Source organism: Sus scrofa, chromosome 4, assembly GCF_000003025.6.
Source record: "Sus scrofa isolate TJ Tabasco breed Duroc chromosome 4, Sscrofa11.1, whole genome shotgun sequence".
NCBI lineage: Eukaryota > Metazoa > Chordata > Mammalia > Artiodactyla > Suidae > Sus > Sus scrofa.
In genome coordinates this window covers 104,384,333-104,400,901 of record NC_010446.5, presented here as the reverse complement: position 1 = coordinate 104,400,901, position 16,569 = coordinate 104,384,333, and the positions used below count along the sequence as shown (strand labels likewise).

The following is a 16,569-nucleotide window of genomic DNA, read 5'->3' as shown; positions in this document are numbered from 1 at the left end:
GAATTATGAACTCCTAAAACTCTTCCCAGCAACTAAAAATCCCTACCATATTTACTCCAGTCAAGGACATCAAAAACAATTTATAATCATGTCTCCAGAAACCAAATGCTCTCATCAGAGGTTTTTTCACATGTGTGGCTAGAAGGAGAAGCTCCCAATCCATGGTGGGAGTGGAGACCACCACTTGCCTGGGCCTTGTAAAGCAGTCCAGGAAATACATACCTGGCAATGTGGTCTTTTGGGTGGGGAGGAAGCTGCTGTGGGTGATGAGATACATTTCTACCAAGAGTTTGAGCAGAATCCCCAAATATCAAGAGTTATCTTGGATGCTAACACCAATGTTGCACATGTTTACAGCAGAGTGAGTGGAAACAAATAGGAGCCCCTCTTTTTGCACAGTTATTTTTCATCTTTTCCACTAGGCTAGAGACGCCGTAGGAGCAGGGACCTGGTCTGTCTCATTCGTGTGCCTATACTGGTGCCATGACTAGAGTGGGCACACAGTGAATGCTTTCTGGATGAATGAAGGGATCCTTGATCTATCAGAAATGGAGTGATAGCCTCTTCTTGTTTCCTCGCATCACACATGGGCATGAGCCGACCTTTGTGGCAGGAAGTGGAGCTGCTAGAGGGAACTTGCTGTAATAAGCCGCGACTCAGCTATGTGTGATCTCAAGGAGCACTCTGAATTGGTCTGCCTGGAATTCTAGCATGAAGAAAGATGAACACCCATTGGCCCTGACCTGACTTAACTCCTTGGTTCCATTGAATCCACACATTCCTGAGTTTATCTTTCAGATAAACTAAGTAATTTGAGATAGAGAGCCTATGCCAATGGTCTTGAATAAATGAGTAATGCAACAAGTTACAAAGTTCTTAAAAGAAAATTTGAGGCGATCTCTTTATTCTCTTGGGCTTTTCCAGCCTCTGTTAATGGCATATGGGGGGGGGGTTACATAAAGTAATAATCAGTTGTTCTGTGTTTCCTTGGCGCTTACCCCTCGCACTTTATTTTTTGAGAGGAAGAATGAAGAGGATAGGTCTGGAATGGTGGCGGATTTCTAATAAAATCACAATTCTTTTTTAAAAGAAAATGATAACATTAAAACCATAAGGCAAACCAGCAGGGGGTGTTAAAGATAAAATTACCACTTAGAAGTCAATGAAAATGCAGTTATAGGCAATTATTGCATGTTCCCTGTGTCCTCTGCAAGTGAATTGACCTTTAAAAATAAAATTGCTCCTGATTGTTTTTTAAATCTCATTTTCTGTGCTTCTGAGATTGTCTCCAACTGTTATCTGTATATTTTTAACATCTCCAAATATACTGGTATAAATAATAGTAACCAACATTTCTTGGGTTATTAACTTTTCCTTATGTTTTTCAAATATTCATATGTATATTTCACTCTGAGTAAATAAATCATGCTATTGCCATAAAGCAGAATATGATGCAGCCCTTAAATAGTATTTTAAGGGAATTTTAAGATATATGGTAATGTCCATTATATAATTTTGTATTTAAAAAATAGGATAGAAAACTGCATATAGAGAATATTCTTCATTTGTGGGTTTTTTGTTGTTAAAAATAGCGATCGTGGGATTATGAGTGTGATTATAGGTGAGTTTTATTTTCTTCATTATAGTACATAACTATTTCCCTGTAATTTCCATATTCTGTTAAATAAATGTCACTGTCATAATCAGAAGAAAAATATATTGAGATGCTCAGGTAGTGTTTCAATAGAATTTAATTTGTCTTAAAGTATCTTTTTTTGTTTGTTTTATTAGGGCTGTACATGTAGCATATGGAGGTTCCCAGGCAAGGGGTCAAATGGGAGCTGCAGCTTCCAGCCCATGCCACAGCCGCAGCAATAGCGGGGTCTGAGCCTCATCTGCGACCTACACCATAGCTCACAGCAACGCCAGATCCTTAACCCACTGAGCAAGGCCAGGGATCAAACCTGCATTCTCATGGATGGGTTCATTCTCATGGATGGGTTGGGTTCGTTACTGCTGAGCCACAACAGTAACTCCTTTAAGGTATCTTTTGAGGTAGGTAGGGAATAGATACACTTTTTTCTTTTTTCTTCTTTCCTTTTTTTTGGCTGGGCCTGTGGCATGTGAAAGTTCCCAAGCCAGGGATTGAACCTGCACCACAGCAATGATCCAAGCTGCTGCAGTGACAACACTGGATCTTTAACCCACTGTGCCACCAAAAAAAAGCCCCAATTTTCTGTTCTACTGAGGCATCATGAAATGCCTTGCTTCAAATCCCATAATTCATGACAAAGACCTGGCATCTGAATGAAAAACCAGGCTCTTGGATTTGCACAAACTGGGTGCGAAAGGCAGGGCCCAGGGTCTCTCCTCAGAACCTCTCGGTGGCTGGCTCTCAGGGTCTGCCTCCCTCTGCACTGACAGCACCTGGACGAGACCCAGAAGCTGAGCCGAGGCTCCCCTATCCTGGGTCAGCTCTCTCCAACCTTTTGCTAAAGGAAGGGAGAAATCCTGAAAGTTATCTCTGGATTACCATGATTTCCAAATAACTAGATCCATCTAGTCGAGACCATTTCAGATACAAATGCTATTAACAGCAAAGACCAGCCTTTCTGTGTTTTAAGTTCCTAGGAGCCCAGCTTTAGAGTCTCTCTGCTCCTCTCTCCTTAAGCACCTCCTAAAACCAGACACTGTCTATTCTTTCCCAAAGTCTCCTAGGCAAATTCCTAACACAGAGACATTACATTAGTCATGCAATCTTTCTAAATACTCATTAACTCACTGACCATCAGCCTTAGAACATTGTACCCTGAGGGCACTAGTTCACATGCAGACTTGGAAGACAGTAGATGAAATATGCAATGTCTTATTACCCTATGAGATGACTCATGCATCAGTGTGGGATCTCTAAATTTCCACTTGGAAAATCAATAAATCTTATGATTTACTTTCAAGTGGCTCCCCCCCCCCAAGCAACTTATCATGGCATCTCAGTTCCCAGATGGGGACTGAACCCTCAACAGTGAAAGCACTGTGTCCTGACCACTAGACCACCAGGGAACTCCCTCAAGTGACTCGTTTGATTGTTTGAAGTGCCCTATAACTACTATTTCTTCCTTTTGATCATAGCTCTTGATACACAACCAAAAGAAAGTGATTACCTGGGCTCATCTATAGAGACTTGCCATCAACGTGTCACCAGCGGGACTCAGGCACTGGTTTGTTTGTTTGGTTTTTAAATCTTCTTTGATAATTCTAATGCTCAGCCAGGGTTGAGAACTACTCATTTAAACTCTGAATCTTTGCCTCAATGACATATTTAGTATCTGACTTATCCGATGCCAAGTCTTCAGTCAAGAATGCAACATCCAATTATAACACAGATCCCATGGGTGAGATCAGATTTAGGATTTTCCATGTGGTTTCCAGAAATGTACTACAGCAATAACCAAGCATTGTTGGATATTTTGTATTTGTTAAATACCCCCTTACCTTCAAAAGAAGCACTTATAAGAGGCCTGTTTTCTTAAACCTATAGTTCAGTTTAGGGAGAAGGACTTCTTTGCAATAGTGAGTCTTCCAGGCCTTAAATATTTTTCTTGCATTTGTTTAGGTCTTCTATCAGTCAGGGTCTAGTGAAGAGATGAAAACCAGACAAGTACTTTGAATAGAAAACTTTCAGGATTAAAAAAAAAATTTTGTAGTTTCCATTGTCGCTCAGCAGGCTAAGAACCCAACATAGTCTCTATTAGGCTGTGGGTTCAATCCCTGGCCTCACTCAGTGGGTTAAGGATCCAGCATTCCCAAAAGCTGTGGTTTAGGTTGCAGATGCAGCTCCAATCCTCTGTTGCTGTGGCTGTGGCGTGGGCCTCAGCTACAACTCTGATTTGACCCCTAGCCTGGGAACTTCCACATGCCTCAGGGGCAACCTTAAAAAGAAAAAAAAAAAATTGTTTTTTCCAGCTAGTAAAAAGATGAATAACTATTCAAAAGTGCAGAAGATGCCTTTAAGGGGTACAGGAGGGGCCACCCTAAAGAACAGTTATGATCTCTGGGACCAAGGGATAGTGAATAAGTGAAGGTACTTGGAAACTTAAAAGGATCCCTTTAGGGAGTTCCCGTCGTGGTGCAGTGGTTAACGAATCTGAGTAGGAACTATGAGGTTGCGGGTTCGATCCCTGGCCTTGCTCAGTGGGTTAAGGATCCGGCATTGCCGTGAGCTGTGGTGTAGGGTGCAGACACGACTCGGATCCCGAGTTGCTGTGGCTCTGGCATAGGCTGGCGGCTATAGCTCCGATTTGACCCTTAGCCTGGGAACCTCCATGTGCCGCGGGAGTGGCCCTAGAAAAGGCAAGAAGACAAAAATAAATAAATTAATGAATTAAATAAAAGGACCCCTTTAAAAGGGGCTGAGGTTTCAGGCTTCTTCGGAGGGATGGCTGCCACAGAAACACACAATCCACCAGTGATGGAGAAGCAGGGGGTGTGGCCTATAGCTGAGCCATAGGAATAGCCTGCCATTGAGCGGAAGAGGGAGTTGCCAGAAGCATGGGCTGAACAGCTGGTCTCAGGACTTCTGTTATGGTGGTAGAAGGGTGGTCTTTGGTCAGTCAGTCATGCATTCCCAAGCTTAGGGTGAAATTTTTCAGTATTTCACTAGATTTGTTTTCTTGATATTTTTATAGGCCAACCCCCAGGGAAAATCACAATCTAGTTCTCCCGCAAAAATGCAACCTTTTATTTTCTGTGGGGTGTGATTTATGGTAAGAAGGGTAGCCTTAAAAGGAAAATGAGGAGTTCCCGTCATGGCTCAGTGGTTATCAAGCCCGACTAGGATCCATGAGGATGTGGGTTCGATCCCTGGCCTCGATCAGTGGGTTAAGGACCCAGCGTTGCCATGAGCTGTGGTGTTGGTCATAGACATGGCTCAGATCTGGCATTTCTGTGGCTGTGCTGTAGGCCAGCAGCCACAGTTCCAATTGGACTCCTAGCCGGGGAACCTCCCTATTGCCACAGGTGCAGCCCTAAAAAGAAAAGAAAAGAAAAAAAAAAAATGGCAATTGAGGCTACCAAAGAAATCTCCCATCCCTGTGTTACAAAAGGGAGTATTTTGTTGTTAAGCCAACAGCTCTTGTCCTGAGGGCACTGGGGCTCCTGGGTCCTGCTGACACCCTGCAGAAGGATCTAGAATCAGTACTTCACTGCCCACCACCTCTAATGCAAAGTCCTTTAAGCATGGATCTCGAAGCAGGCAGACAGTTTTCCTGATTGAATTTATCAGAGAAGCCCGGAGGAAAGGCTGTCCTGCATAAAGGTGGCGCTGTGGGTAGATGGATGTTGTGGCAGCAGAGAGAGAAACAAGAGTGGAGGAAAGAACAAGGAGATTTGAGACGCTGTCCATTTGGCAAGAAAGAGCGTAAAGAGACAATAATGGCTCAGGGGCTATAAAATATTAGTGATTCTAGGTCAATAGCAAAAGAGCCCTATCAGACAGAAACTGGTCTTGAAGATGAAATTGGAGCTGAACTGCTTCAGGACAGGATATGGGGCAAGAAATAATCCGATGGCACCTTTTCAAAAGTAGGCAAGTGCCCCTTTATTGGATTAAGAAAAGAGATCTGAGCCAGGCGGCCGAGGGAGCCTAAGTGAGCCTGCTGGGAGCTGGAACAGGCTCGTGGAGGCGGTTCTGGCTGCCTCAGACCCCCCTTGACCCCTGTTATCTGCCTGAGCTTCACCCCAGCTCCACCCCCAGGCCCCGGCCCCATGCTACTGCCCTCTGCTCTCTTCAGAATGCCCCTTCTCCATCAGCTGGCAGGAGCAGGAGGAAAGGCAGGGGATGTTGGAGCCAAGACAGCCGTGGAGTGAGTGGAGCAGGGCAACGCCACCCAGCAGCTCAAGGAAACCGCATCCAGGTGTGATGCAAGGGCGAGGAGATGGCCCTCAGAGGAACAGACTTCCCAGGAAATGAGTGGAGGAGGCGTGTCCTGAGCCCGGGAACCCTGCAAGAGGTTTTCATTTAATTTTACCAAGATGCCGTTTTGAAAAAAGGAAGAGCCTTCCTTAAATTCTCTAAATTCACAACAGTAATGTTTGTGACTATGTGTGTGGATACATGTGTGTGTGCGTGTCTTCAGGTGCAGCGCCCTTGAGAAATGACTGAAAAGAGGTCGAGGGAGATTTTTAAGATGAACCTATACAAGCATCATGGAAGAGTCTATTCTAAAAAAACCCGGTCCTGGAGTTCCCATTGTGGCGCAGTGGAAACGAATCCAACTAGGAACCATAGGTTGCGGGTTCAATCCCTGGCCTTGCTCTGTGGGTTAAGGATCCAGTGTTGCCGTGAGCTGTGGTGTGGGTCACAGATGTGGCTCGGATCTGTTGTTGCTGTGGCTGTGCCATAGGCTGGCAGCTGTAGCTCAACTGGACCGCTAGCCTGGGAACCTCCATAGGCCACGAGTCTGCCCCTAAAAAAAAAAAAAAAAAAAAAAAAAAAAAAAAACTGGTCCTTTAAATTGCATGTATTGGATAATCCTCATTGTTTTGCGTATGGAAGCAAAGTATCTCTGTCCTTGAGTAGATGGTTTCGCGCTGTCCTAGAGCTAAGGAAACAGGATGGCATGGTGAAAAGAGAAGGGGCTGGGGTCTTGTTTCGACACTAAGCAGTTAGTCTGTGTCACCCACGACAGCACATACAGCCTAGAAGACTCAATTCGTCTGAGGAGGGCAGACCACATTATCTGTAGTGTAGAATTCTCATTCCTGAAGTTTATTGTCCCTTGTAAAACCCAAATTACCTGCAAGCAAGATTTCTGTCCCATGCATAGCTCCCCTCCCAACTCAAGTATCACCTGCTGCCTGAGCCCAGCTCCTAATTGCCCTCAGTTCTGTTGTAGACATTTCAGATACAGGGAAATGACTCAAAGGGAAGTGCAAGGACTTTCCTTTGTACTCAAGGCCACCCAAGTTCCCAGCATCCTCTTTCCTTATCTGTCTGGTCCTTGCCAGCCCTCCTGCTTGACACCAGCTCTGCCTATGCATGTAAATGCAGGGCCCAGATGTCCTGCCTGGTTCGTAGGACCACTAAGTCTAGTGTTTAGAAGTCAATGCAAGACCTTAGCTGACACTTCCATACCTGCCAGGAGCCACTGATGAGAAGCGGGTGGCCTGTTTCAAGCCAAAATCAATTCCCCACATGGCAACTGTTTCTGAATTCAAAATTTTAACATCACTCTTTCTTCTTCTTCTTCTTCTTCTTTTTTTTTTTTTTTTTTTAATTTTGAAAAAACAAAAGGGGAAGAGAATATATTGAATCTGGGCACTTCTGGTTGATGAGATTAGAGGCATGTGAGGGAAGTGGATCCCTGGCCCACCCCAGCTCCCCTCAGCTCCAGCCTGCAGCGTGGTGCCTGGCAGACTCGGCTGCTTATTCCAGGAACAGGAGTGATGGTCCTGAAAGCCAGCCTCCTCTTGGGTCTGTTGGTAGGAACATGTAAGAACTCTCCCTTGCCAATTAGCGATTGCATTAGCAGATGGTATCTTTCTTTTTTGGTGGTTTTTTCTCTTTTTTTTTTTTTAAGGGAGAAATAAGAAAAGGCTTTAAAGGTTTTAAATTGCACTTGGAGACAAATGCTTTCTTTTTCTTGAGGAGGTTGTGTTGCATCAGCCCCTGCCGTCCAGACCATGGACATTCAGGCTTCTTAATTTGAAAATGAAATTTTCTCCGCAAGGCCGGTGCTGCTGTGTTTTAGGGCAGGGCTTATTTCCCGGGTTCTCACCTGCGGTTTGGTGATAACCAGCTCAGACAGGTGGAGTGTTGTCTGGCCTCTACTCACCCGGCCCCTGCAGTCTGTGCTCTGGTTTCTGCCGCAAGCTGGCTGTGGACCGGTTGTTGGAGACAGAGGTTGCTGGGGGGAGGGGGGAGAGGAAAGCCAGCCTCAAGCAGATTCGGTTCTCACTCCCTCCTCTTCTAGACAAATTTCTGTGCACGCCTTCATCCTTCCTTGAACCCTGTTTCCCCAGGTGGAGTAGGAATTTGAAATCAAGACAAGATCATTCCCTACACTTTTTGAGCTGTTACTATGTGACAGGCAATGTTTTCTTAAGAGTATCACGTCAATTGATTCTCACAGCAGCCAGGCGGTCGGCTTACAGATAAAATAGACGCATAAGCTTTGTGTGAATAAGGAAAATGCTGTCTCCTGAAGGAGGTGTTTGATTGGCATCCTGTTTCTGGATCAACTGTTTGCCCTCACGACCGCCCCCCCTCCGCCACCATCTCCACCCCCACCTCTACTGCCATGTCCACCACCAGCTGCCAAATGTCAAATGGACAGGGACTTGCCACAAAAATTGAGGGATGAAATTTGTTGACACAGGGACATCTTTTATTGGAACTATCTGGACCGTGGAAACCAAATTATTCCTTAATTTGGAATTAAGAATCCTCTAGAGCCCTGGTCTTTGCATGTGAGGTGGGGAACCAGGTGGCTTAAGTTTTCTTTAGTTGGTGGAATTGCGTCAAAAGCGGGTCTCTGAGGAGATCCCGTTGTGGTGTAGCAGAAACGAATCGGACTAGGAACCACGAGGTTGCGGGTTCGATCCCTGGCCTTGCGCAGTGGGTTGAGGCTCCAGTGCTGCCATGAGCTGTGGTGGAGGTCGCAGACACAGCTGGGATTCTGCATGGCTGGGGCTGGGGCCAGCAGCTGTAGCTCTGATTCGACCCCTAGCCTGGGAATCTCCGTGAGTACTGCCCTAAAATGCAAGAAAGAAAGAAAGAAAGAAAAAAGAAACCTAGGAAAATGGGGTAAAATTCATGTGCCTTCCCAGCAAACTGAACCAACTTCCAAGGTCAGGGACGTGTATACTAACAGATTGTTAAAATCCTGTCCCAATCCCAGTTTTCCATCATACCCAGCAATTTAAAAGCCTCTGTTTGGGGGGAAGGAGTGGATAATTGGGATTATAATGGGGATGCAGACATGCATGTGTGTGCACAAAAAAGGAAGAAAATAAATCGGCATGCCATGTCAAAGCTATGTGGGAAAACGTAGATGTCTTGAGATTCTGAATTCGATAAGCTGATCAGAAAAGCTTTGGCAAATGCACTGACTGTGAAAGCTTATCCCACGGTTCTGGTACTACCAGAAAAATCTTTCCAAGCACAAATCTGATCATGCCACCTCCCTGCTTCAAACCCTGCAGTGTCTCCCGACCGCCTGCGGGATAAAGTCCAAGCCCTTAGAATGGTATCCAAGTCCTCCACAGTCTGGACCCTGCTCACCTCTCCAGGCTTCTCTCCTGCTCCGTTCTCTCACACAACCTACGCGCCAGCAATTTTAAACTACTGGTCAGTCCTCCAACAGACTAAGTTAGTTCAGGTCCTGAAGGTCTCATGCTGGCTGCTGGTTTTGCTTGCAGCCACCCCCCTACACAAACACTTACACACTTGCACACATATACAAGATGAGACTCTGCTTCAAGAAGTCCCCTCCATCTCTCAAGACCAGCCAGGGAAGCCTCTCCAGCTCTGCAGGAGGAATGGACCGTTTCTTTCTTCCTGGCCCAGAATAACGCTGCATAGACATAGCACCTCTTACTGTATTCCTAATATCTCTTTGCATGTCTTTCTTTATGCCAGATGGTGAATTATTTGAGGGTGGAGAATGTGTCTCAGCTACACCAAGCACAGTTCAGTAGATGCCCAGTATTGGCTGTTCTGGGGTTTTGGTTTTGTTTTTGTGGGTTTTTTTTTTTTTGTTTTTTTCTCGTGAACTAGCTGTTACTTCTGTTAAACAGCATAGAGTGCCAGAAGCAGGGGTTGGAGAGGGGAAGAAAGAGGTGGAACTCTCCTTGGGGGCTTATCAGTAAAAGCCCACATGTGGAGGTTACCCATCAACCAAATGGCAGCCTCCAGAGTAAAACCTAAGCAGTTAAAAGTGAATTGAGCTGGTTACTATTTTTGTACCTGACCTACTTCGGGGTTACTTTCTAAGGGTTTTTCTGTTACGAAACCCCCCCCAAGACTTTTGTAAATGAACCAAACCACTTTTTGATAGTTTTGTATTCCCTCCTTCACTCCACGGAAGGGAAAAATCTAGCAGAGTCCCTGAAACTCTGAGTACAAAGGCATCTATGGAAGAGGACTATTCTCCGTGGAACCGGCTTTCACAGAACTTTCTCAACTGTTTTTCCATGGAAGATTTAAAGGCCAAGAATAGCACACCTATCCAGCCCAGTGGTAGGACTCATTTCCTTTGTGCTCCTGGCTGTATTCCTCTGAGACCAAGCAGGGTTTGCTGACAGTTATTTCTGCTGCCTCTTCTCTGCCTCCAGCTTGCCCAGGCTGGGCTGTGAGCCTGCCTGAAGCCACATCTCTACTGCCTGGGTGCAGATAGGACTCCAGCAATAGAAGATTCCTTCCAGTTCTCTGGTTTGTTGCTATTTAATTCTTTTTTCTTTTTAGGGCCGCACCTGCTGCATATGGAGGCTCCCAGGCTAGGGGTTGAACTGGAGTTACAGCTTCCAGCCTACGCCACAGCCACAGTCACACCTAGATCCAAGCCTCATCTGCAACCTACACCACAGCTCAATGCAACGAGGGATCCTCAACCCCCTGAGCAGGGCCAGGGATCAAACCCACATCCTCATGGATGCTAGTCAGGTTCATTACCCCTGAGCCACAGTGGGAACTCCCATGTTACCATTTAAATTTTGCTTGCAATGCCCCAGTGGTTGTTGTTTCCAGCAAACAAAGGATGAGTTTTTGACATGCCAAGATACCGTAACATTTAATAATGTTTTGAATGGGGTGAGGGGAGGAGCAGTGTGTGGGGGGGAGAGTGCTGGAAAAAGAACGTGGAATTCTGGTGTAAAATCAATTTAATTTCAGGACCTGATGTAAAATACTTGGGAGACAGCTAAAGAATCCTTTATAACTGTTTTATTTACAAAGACTGCTATTAATAAGAGCAGATTATTGAAGTGGCGGTTGTATTGAAGGAATGCTGAGGAAAAGACGAAAGACTTGGCTCACTGTGGTTGATAACAGCCCCCAGGACTGGCACCAAGTAAATGTCGACTTTTCTAAATTTCCAGAGGCAAAACTTACGGGCTTCAAAAATCATTAACAGAAGAAAATATGTTTACGAGAGCTTTAAAAGGGGAGTTAAGAGATAAATGGAAAACTGGGGAGGAAAAGTTTCAGGAGTCAGAATGATCTAGCTGATAGATCATTGATGGCCCGCTATCTACCTAGAACTGGGCTTCTAAAGCAGGACGTAATGTACCTGCTGCTAGGTGGGGGGCAGCGGTGGCGGGGTGGAAATAGACTTGCAATGGCAGGACAGACACTGGCTAGGTGGAAGCGTGGAATGGTTACAAGGTTGGCTTTAATGAAGCTAAGTGGCAGCTAAGTGGCTTTCTTGGTACCCCCAAGGAAATGGTAAAAGATAAAGATGCTGGAGTTCCCTTGTGGCCCAGCAGATTAAGGATCTGGCACTATCACTGCAGCAGCCCTGGTCCCTGCTGTGGAACAGGTTCAATCCCTGGCCTGAGAACTTCTACATGCTGCAGGCACAGCCAAAAAAAAAAAAAAAAAAAAAAAGAGAGAGAGAGAGAGAGAGAGAGAGAGGGAGAGATAAAGATGCATGCCTCAGATTATTTCCATGCTACCTCTAGTGCAAGCTGGGCCAAAGAGACTTCTGTCTTTCCAGATCCTTAGCTCATTGATCTCCAAATGTTTGCTTCCAATGGAAAATGCTAACTTCGTGTAGGCTCCAACTCTTCTTCTAAAGCCCTTAATTGCAATGGCATGTTTATTCATTTCAGCAAGTACTTACTCAAAGTGCTAGCACTCTTGGCTCAAAATACTGACTTGCATCATATTTTTCAGACATCTGCTGACTATTCACAATGACTGGGCCAACCCTCCGTGGTTTTGTCAAATCCTCCACACTTGGCAGCCTTGGGGGGCTCTAAGTGCTGAGTTGCTGGACCAATCAGTTTAATGGTTCCCCAGCTAGGTGCTTAATCAGAGCTGATAGGATAAAAGGTAGATGGAATAGAGAGGCTGAAATTGCCCCACCTTCTCTTCTAGAGTTCTTTTTTACCCTCAATACTGCTCTGGAAGTTCAAAAAGGTGCACAATAGGAGTTCCTGTTGTGGCTCAGCGGGTTAAGAACTTGACTAGCATCCGTGAGGATGTAGGTTCGATCCCTGGCCTCACTCATTGGGTTGAGGATCTGACATTGCTGTGAGCTGCAGTGTAGGTCGAAGACAGGGCTTGGATCTGCTGTGGCTGTGGCTGTGGCTGCAGCTGTAGCTCTGATTCGACCCCTAGCTTGGGAACTTCCATATGCTGCAGGTGCTGCCCTAAAAAGCAAAAGAAGAAGAGAAAGGAAGGAAGGGAGGGAGGGAGGGAGGGGGACAAAAAGGTGCAGGATAGTTCTACCAGTGTCCTGGGACTATCCAGTGCCAATCACTCCTCAGTTTCTTCATATAAAATAAGGGAAGTGTTTGCACTCTAAAACTCCATTCAGAAACCTCTCCCAAGAGGAGGAAAGAAGCCTGTCCCCCTCCCCCCCCAGTGATATTTCCCCTTTGGTCACCTGTGTCCCAAGGCATCTCTCTTGCACCTGACACTTCTGCACCTCAGTTCTGGCCATGGCATCCCTTTGTCAATTTTATAGGTATGTCCAGGGCTTCATAGTACAACCAGGCAGGGATTCTTTCCATCATTCTTTCCCATAAAAAGTTTGCAACTTCTGCCTCTTTACCCTGTTTTCCCCTTCACCTCTTAAAATTTGTCCTCAGCACCTGGCAATACACTTTACCTCTAAAAACACCCCATAAAATTGCCCAGATGAGCCTAGATCGTAACACTTGAGTGTAGCGTTTATAGAAACATCAGCTTTAGAGGAGCAATAGCAAGGCCTTTCGGATAATCTGAAATTTTCTGTTGTTTCTTTCAGTAGGACTGAAATGAAAAATAGCATTATCACATGACTTGAAAATGGAATAGGGGCGTTCCAGTCATGGCACAGCAGAAACGAATCTGACTAGCATCCATGAGGATGCAGGTTTCATTCCTTGCCTCACTCAGTGGGTTAAGGGTCTGGCATTGCCATGAGCTGTGGTGGAGGTCGCAGAAGCAGCTCCAATTGTTGTGGCTGTGGTGTAGGCCAGTGGCTGTAGCTCTGATTCAATCCCTAGCCTGGGAACCTCGATATGCTGCAGGTGGGCCCTAAAAAGACAAAAAAAAAAAAAAAAAAAAAAAAAAGAGGAGAAAAGCAAACGAGAAAACAGAATAGGATTTGCCTCCAGAGGTGGGATCAGGTGGGTCAGAACAGGGAAGGGGGAGTGTTTGTTGATCTATATCAGGCATTTCTAGAAAACAAATGGTTTTCTGCCTTATGGTGATACACAATAGATGGATAAAGAGTTGGAATAGGCAGAAAAAGCTCTTGCCCAGGTCTTCTTGCTTATGAGAGAGGAGAGAGGCACGTGGAGACCCTTTATATTTGTGAGGACAGCAATACTGAAAGCAACTGCAGGAGTCCCATTGTGGCTCAGCAAGTCAAGGACCCAGCATCTCTGTGAGGTTCACCCCTAGCCTCGCCCAATGGGTTAAGAATCCAGTATTGCCACAAACTGTGGCCCAGGTGGAAGACGCAGCTCGGATCTGGTGTTGCCATGGTTGTGGTGTAGACCACAGCTCTAGCTCTGATTCCACCCTGGGCTCGGGCACTTCCATATGTCTCAGGTGGGGCTGTAAAAAGAAGAAAAAAAAGAAAGCACCTGCAATTCTCCCACCAAAACTTCCTCGGTGCTAGGTTCAGAGAGCCAACTTTACAAGTAGGAAGTGTTTCCCATCTTGCAATTTTGAGACCAGGCTCTCCCATCACTAGCCGAGTGGCCTTATTAGTACAAATCCTCAAACCTCCAGTTTGCCGCACTCCGTAAAATACAGCTAAAGCCTTTTACCTTCTGGATTTGTGAGAATCCCAGGGACTTTTATATGCAAAAGTGCTTGTGGAGGAGAAGGCAAAAATACAGATTTTAGTTAATATTTCTGATACCTTCTCTTTTTTTAGGGCCTCACTTGCAGCATATGGAAGTTCCCAGGCTAGGGCTGAATCAGAGCTGTAGCTGTCAGCCTACACCACAGCAATGGCAACCCTGGATCCTAGCCACGATTGCAACCTACCCCATGGCTGATGGCAATGCCAGACCTTAACCCAATGAGCAAGGCCAGGGATCGAACCTTCACCCTCATGAATACTAGTTCGGTCGCTTAATGCTAAGCCACAATGGGGAGTCCCAATATTTCTTATCTTATGCCTTTTCCCCACTCTGGAACGCAGCTAGAGCTCGGAGGTCCTCCAGGAAGGACCTTCGGCAATCTTCAGCTGCCAAAGAAACAGCTGTAGAGACCACGGGACATGTCTTGATCTCTCAGGGTTATACTGCTGAACCAAAAAAAAAAAAAAAAAAAAAGCTAATTTTCTTATTAAGGGAGGAAAAGGTGATCCTTTCGCAGGAGAAATCTACACTGTTGAGACTTTCTGCATGTTGTCGTTCTTGCTGTGTGCTTTTTCCATTCAGACCAAGGGATAAGTAATTTCAAACAAACAGAGATCTTTAGCAAGGAAAAGCCTCCTACAGGTTAGCAGTAATGGGGGATGCCAATACAGCATTTTCTAGACCCTTGGAGACAGAGCCCTGATCACGCTCCATAAATTCCTTCTGTTGAATTAGCGGCATTGGGAACCCTGTTCTGGATGTGGGGGCTCTTTTCTCCAGCAGTCATGAATTTGAATTCCGTTTACAATGCCTTTGCTCTTCAGGGTCTGCACTGATTTAACCAAGCCTGAAGATGGAGGAGGCACCAGTTCTTGACAATGCATTCTTGGGCAAAGGGAAAGAGACTCATGGAAGAAACAGTTTCTTCTAAGGAGCAAGACTTACCCTCATGGTCTAACTGATAGCACAGTTGCTAGTTTTCCCTCCTTTGTTTTTCATTCTTCCTTCCCTCCTCCATTTCTTTCAAGCTTCACACCTTTATTTATTCATGTTAAATTAATACTTGATGTCGACAGGACTAGTTTTAACTTGCTTAGGAAGTGAATGTTTTCTGTGTTTCTTGTTGGAATTCCCAGAGATATGGAGTGATTTTCTCCTGCAAATCTTGTGCTTTCCCAGAGTATGCCTGACTTCCTGAAAACATTGTTAATAATACTTTGTTTTTTAACTGTTGGAGACCTCCAGCCACTGCAGCCTCTGCAGAAGCTGTAGTGGGAGGAAAGCGGCTCAGCAGAGCCTGGCTAGGGCTCTTGGGCGGGTGGTCCTGGGCCCGTCACCACACTGCAGGCGCAGGTCCCTCACAGCACCCACTCCTAGGCAGAAAGAGGTCCTGCTATGTCAGAGGGCAGGCAAGGAGAGGCGTGAGACAGGCCCACTAATAGTCCCTCTCCAAGGATCCCCTTTTGCTAAAGATATTGGGCTTCAAGTATTCCTTCTCTCAAAAGCGAACCCCCAATCTGGACAAACAACTTTCATTCACACAGTGGCATGAATGAATTCACTGCAGGCCCTTTGGATTGACATTTGGGGGTCTTGAAGGCGGCGGCGGCGGCGGCGGCGGCGGGGGGGGGGGTCTTGGGACCTCTGGCAAAGCCAGCTCAAGCCCTATGGGTTGTGGATAACGGAGACCCCAAGACCAGAGAAGGCATTCAGAGGGGCACCAAAGGACTGGCTGGGAAGGCCATCCGCAGGTGGACGCGGGGCCTGGACTCCGCAGGAAGGCGGAGTCCCTCCTGCGGGCGCTGGCTGCAGGCACACCCAACCCCCACCCCCCCATCCCCGCGCTTCCCTTAGTCCCAGAGGAGCTCCCGGATACCCACAGATGCTCCAGCGCGTGGTTTCTGTCCCAGGTCCACGGAGATTCGGGGGCCCAGTTCTGCGGACGTCCCCGCACCCACTGCGGACCTTGCGTGCCCTCCAAAGCAGGCGGGTCACGCAGGGAGGCAGGAGGAGGGACGCGAGAGCTGCAGGGCCGCCGAGTCCCCGCTGCCCAGCGAGTCGCCGCGCCCCGCAGTGGCGCAGCCGCCGCCTCTCGGGACTTGGGCACGCGCGCCCCAGGCCCCGGCGCCCTCCTGCCGGGAGCCCCGACCGGCCGCAGCCGGCGCGGCCCCGGGCCTGCGGGGGTGGGGTTTGAAGCGGGGGCGGAGTCAGGCCCGCGGCCGGTGTCAGGTTGCTCCGGTAACGGTGACGTGCCGCGGCGTGGGCGGGGCCAGCACGCAGGTTGCATATTTTAGGAAGTGAGGAGGAGGCGCGGGCTTGAGCTGCGGCGGGGTCTGGGGCGCAGAGCAGCGGCGGGAGGAGGCGGACACGTGGCAGCAGCAGCGGTAGCAGCCCCGGCGGCGGCGGCGGCGGCGGCGGCAGCAGCAGTGGCATCGGCCCGAGCCGCCGGCCGTCTTCCCTCCTTCCCGCCCCGCAGCAGCCCTAGCTCCCTCCTCTCCGCTCCCCCGGCCGCTCTTGCTTGGCCGGGAGCCGCTCTCTTTTCTCTCTGAT

General features: G+C 47.2%; 1 protein-coding gene across 3 annotated transcripts; it reads right to left on the bottom strand.

Moving 5' to 3' along the window:
* On the bottom strand, positions 5,009–16,454 carry LOC106508382 (proline-rich protein 18-like). Of its 3 annotated transcripts, none has more exons than XM_021089985.1 (4): positions 15,900–16,454; positions 7,833–7,904; positions 7,133–7,249; positions 5,009–5,999 (listed from the first exon to the last, which is right to left on the bottom strand). In XM_021089985.1, the coding sequence occupies exons 1-3, from the start codon at positions 16,450–16,452 to the stop codon at positions 7,212–7,214; spliced, it is 663 nt and encodes a 220-aa protein (XP_020945644.1). In that variant the 5' UTR covers positions 16,453–16,454; the 3' UTR covers positions 5,009–5,999; positions 7,133–7,211. The 3 variants fall into 3 exon arrangements, with proteins under 3 accessions (XP_020945644.1, XP_020945642.1, XP_020945645.1); XM_021089983.1 differs by having other exon boundaries at positions 5,010–5,999; positions 7,133–7,252; XM_021089986.1 differs by lacking the exon at positions 5,009–5,999 and having other exon boundaries at positions 7,190–7,252; positions 7,833–8,007.

What these genes read in the sequence shown, in the direction of transcription:
- LOC106508382 (XM_021089983.1), bottom strand. Translation starts at nt 16,452, where the DNA reads ATGCCACTGCTGCTGCCGCCGCCGCCGCCGCCGCCGCCGGGGCTGCTA. An exon ending in AACCACGCGCTGGAGCATCT is followed by an intron (nt 7,905 to 15,899) that starts GTGGGTATCCGG and finishes CCCTCCCCCCAG; the next exon opens with CAACCTCTGTCTCCAACAAC. An exon ending in GCACAGACTGCAGGGGCCGG is followed by an intron (nt 7,253 to 7,832) that starts GTGAGTAGAGGC and finishes AAAAAAAAAAAG; the next exon opens with AAGAAGAAGAAGAAGAAGAA.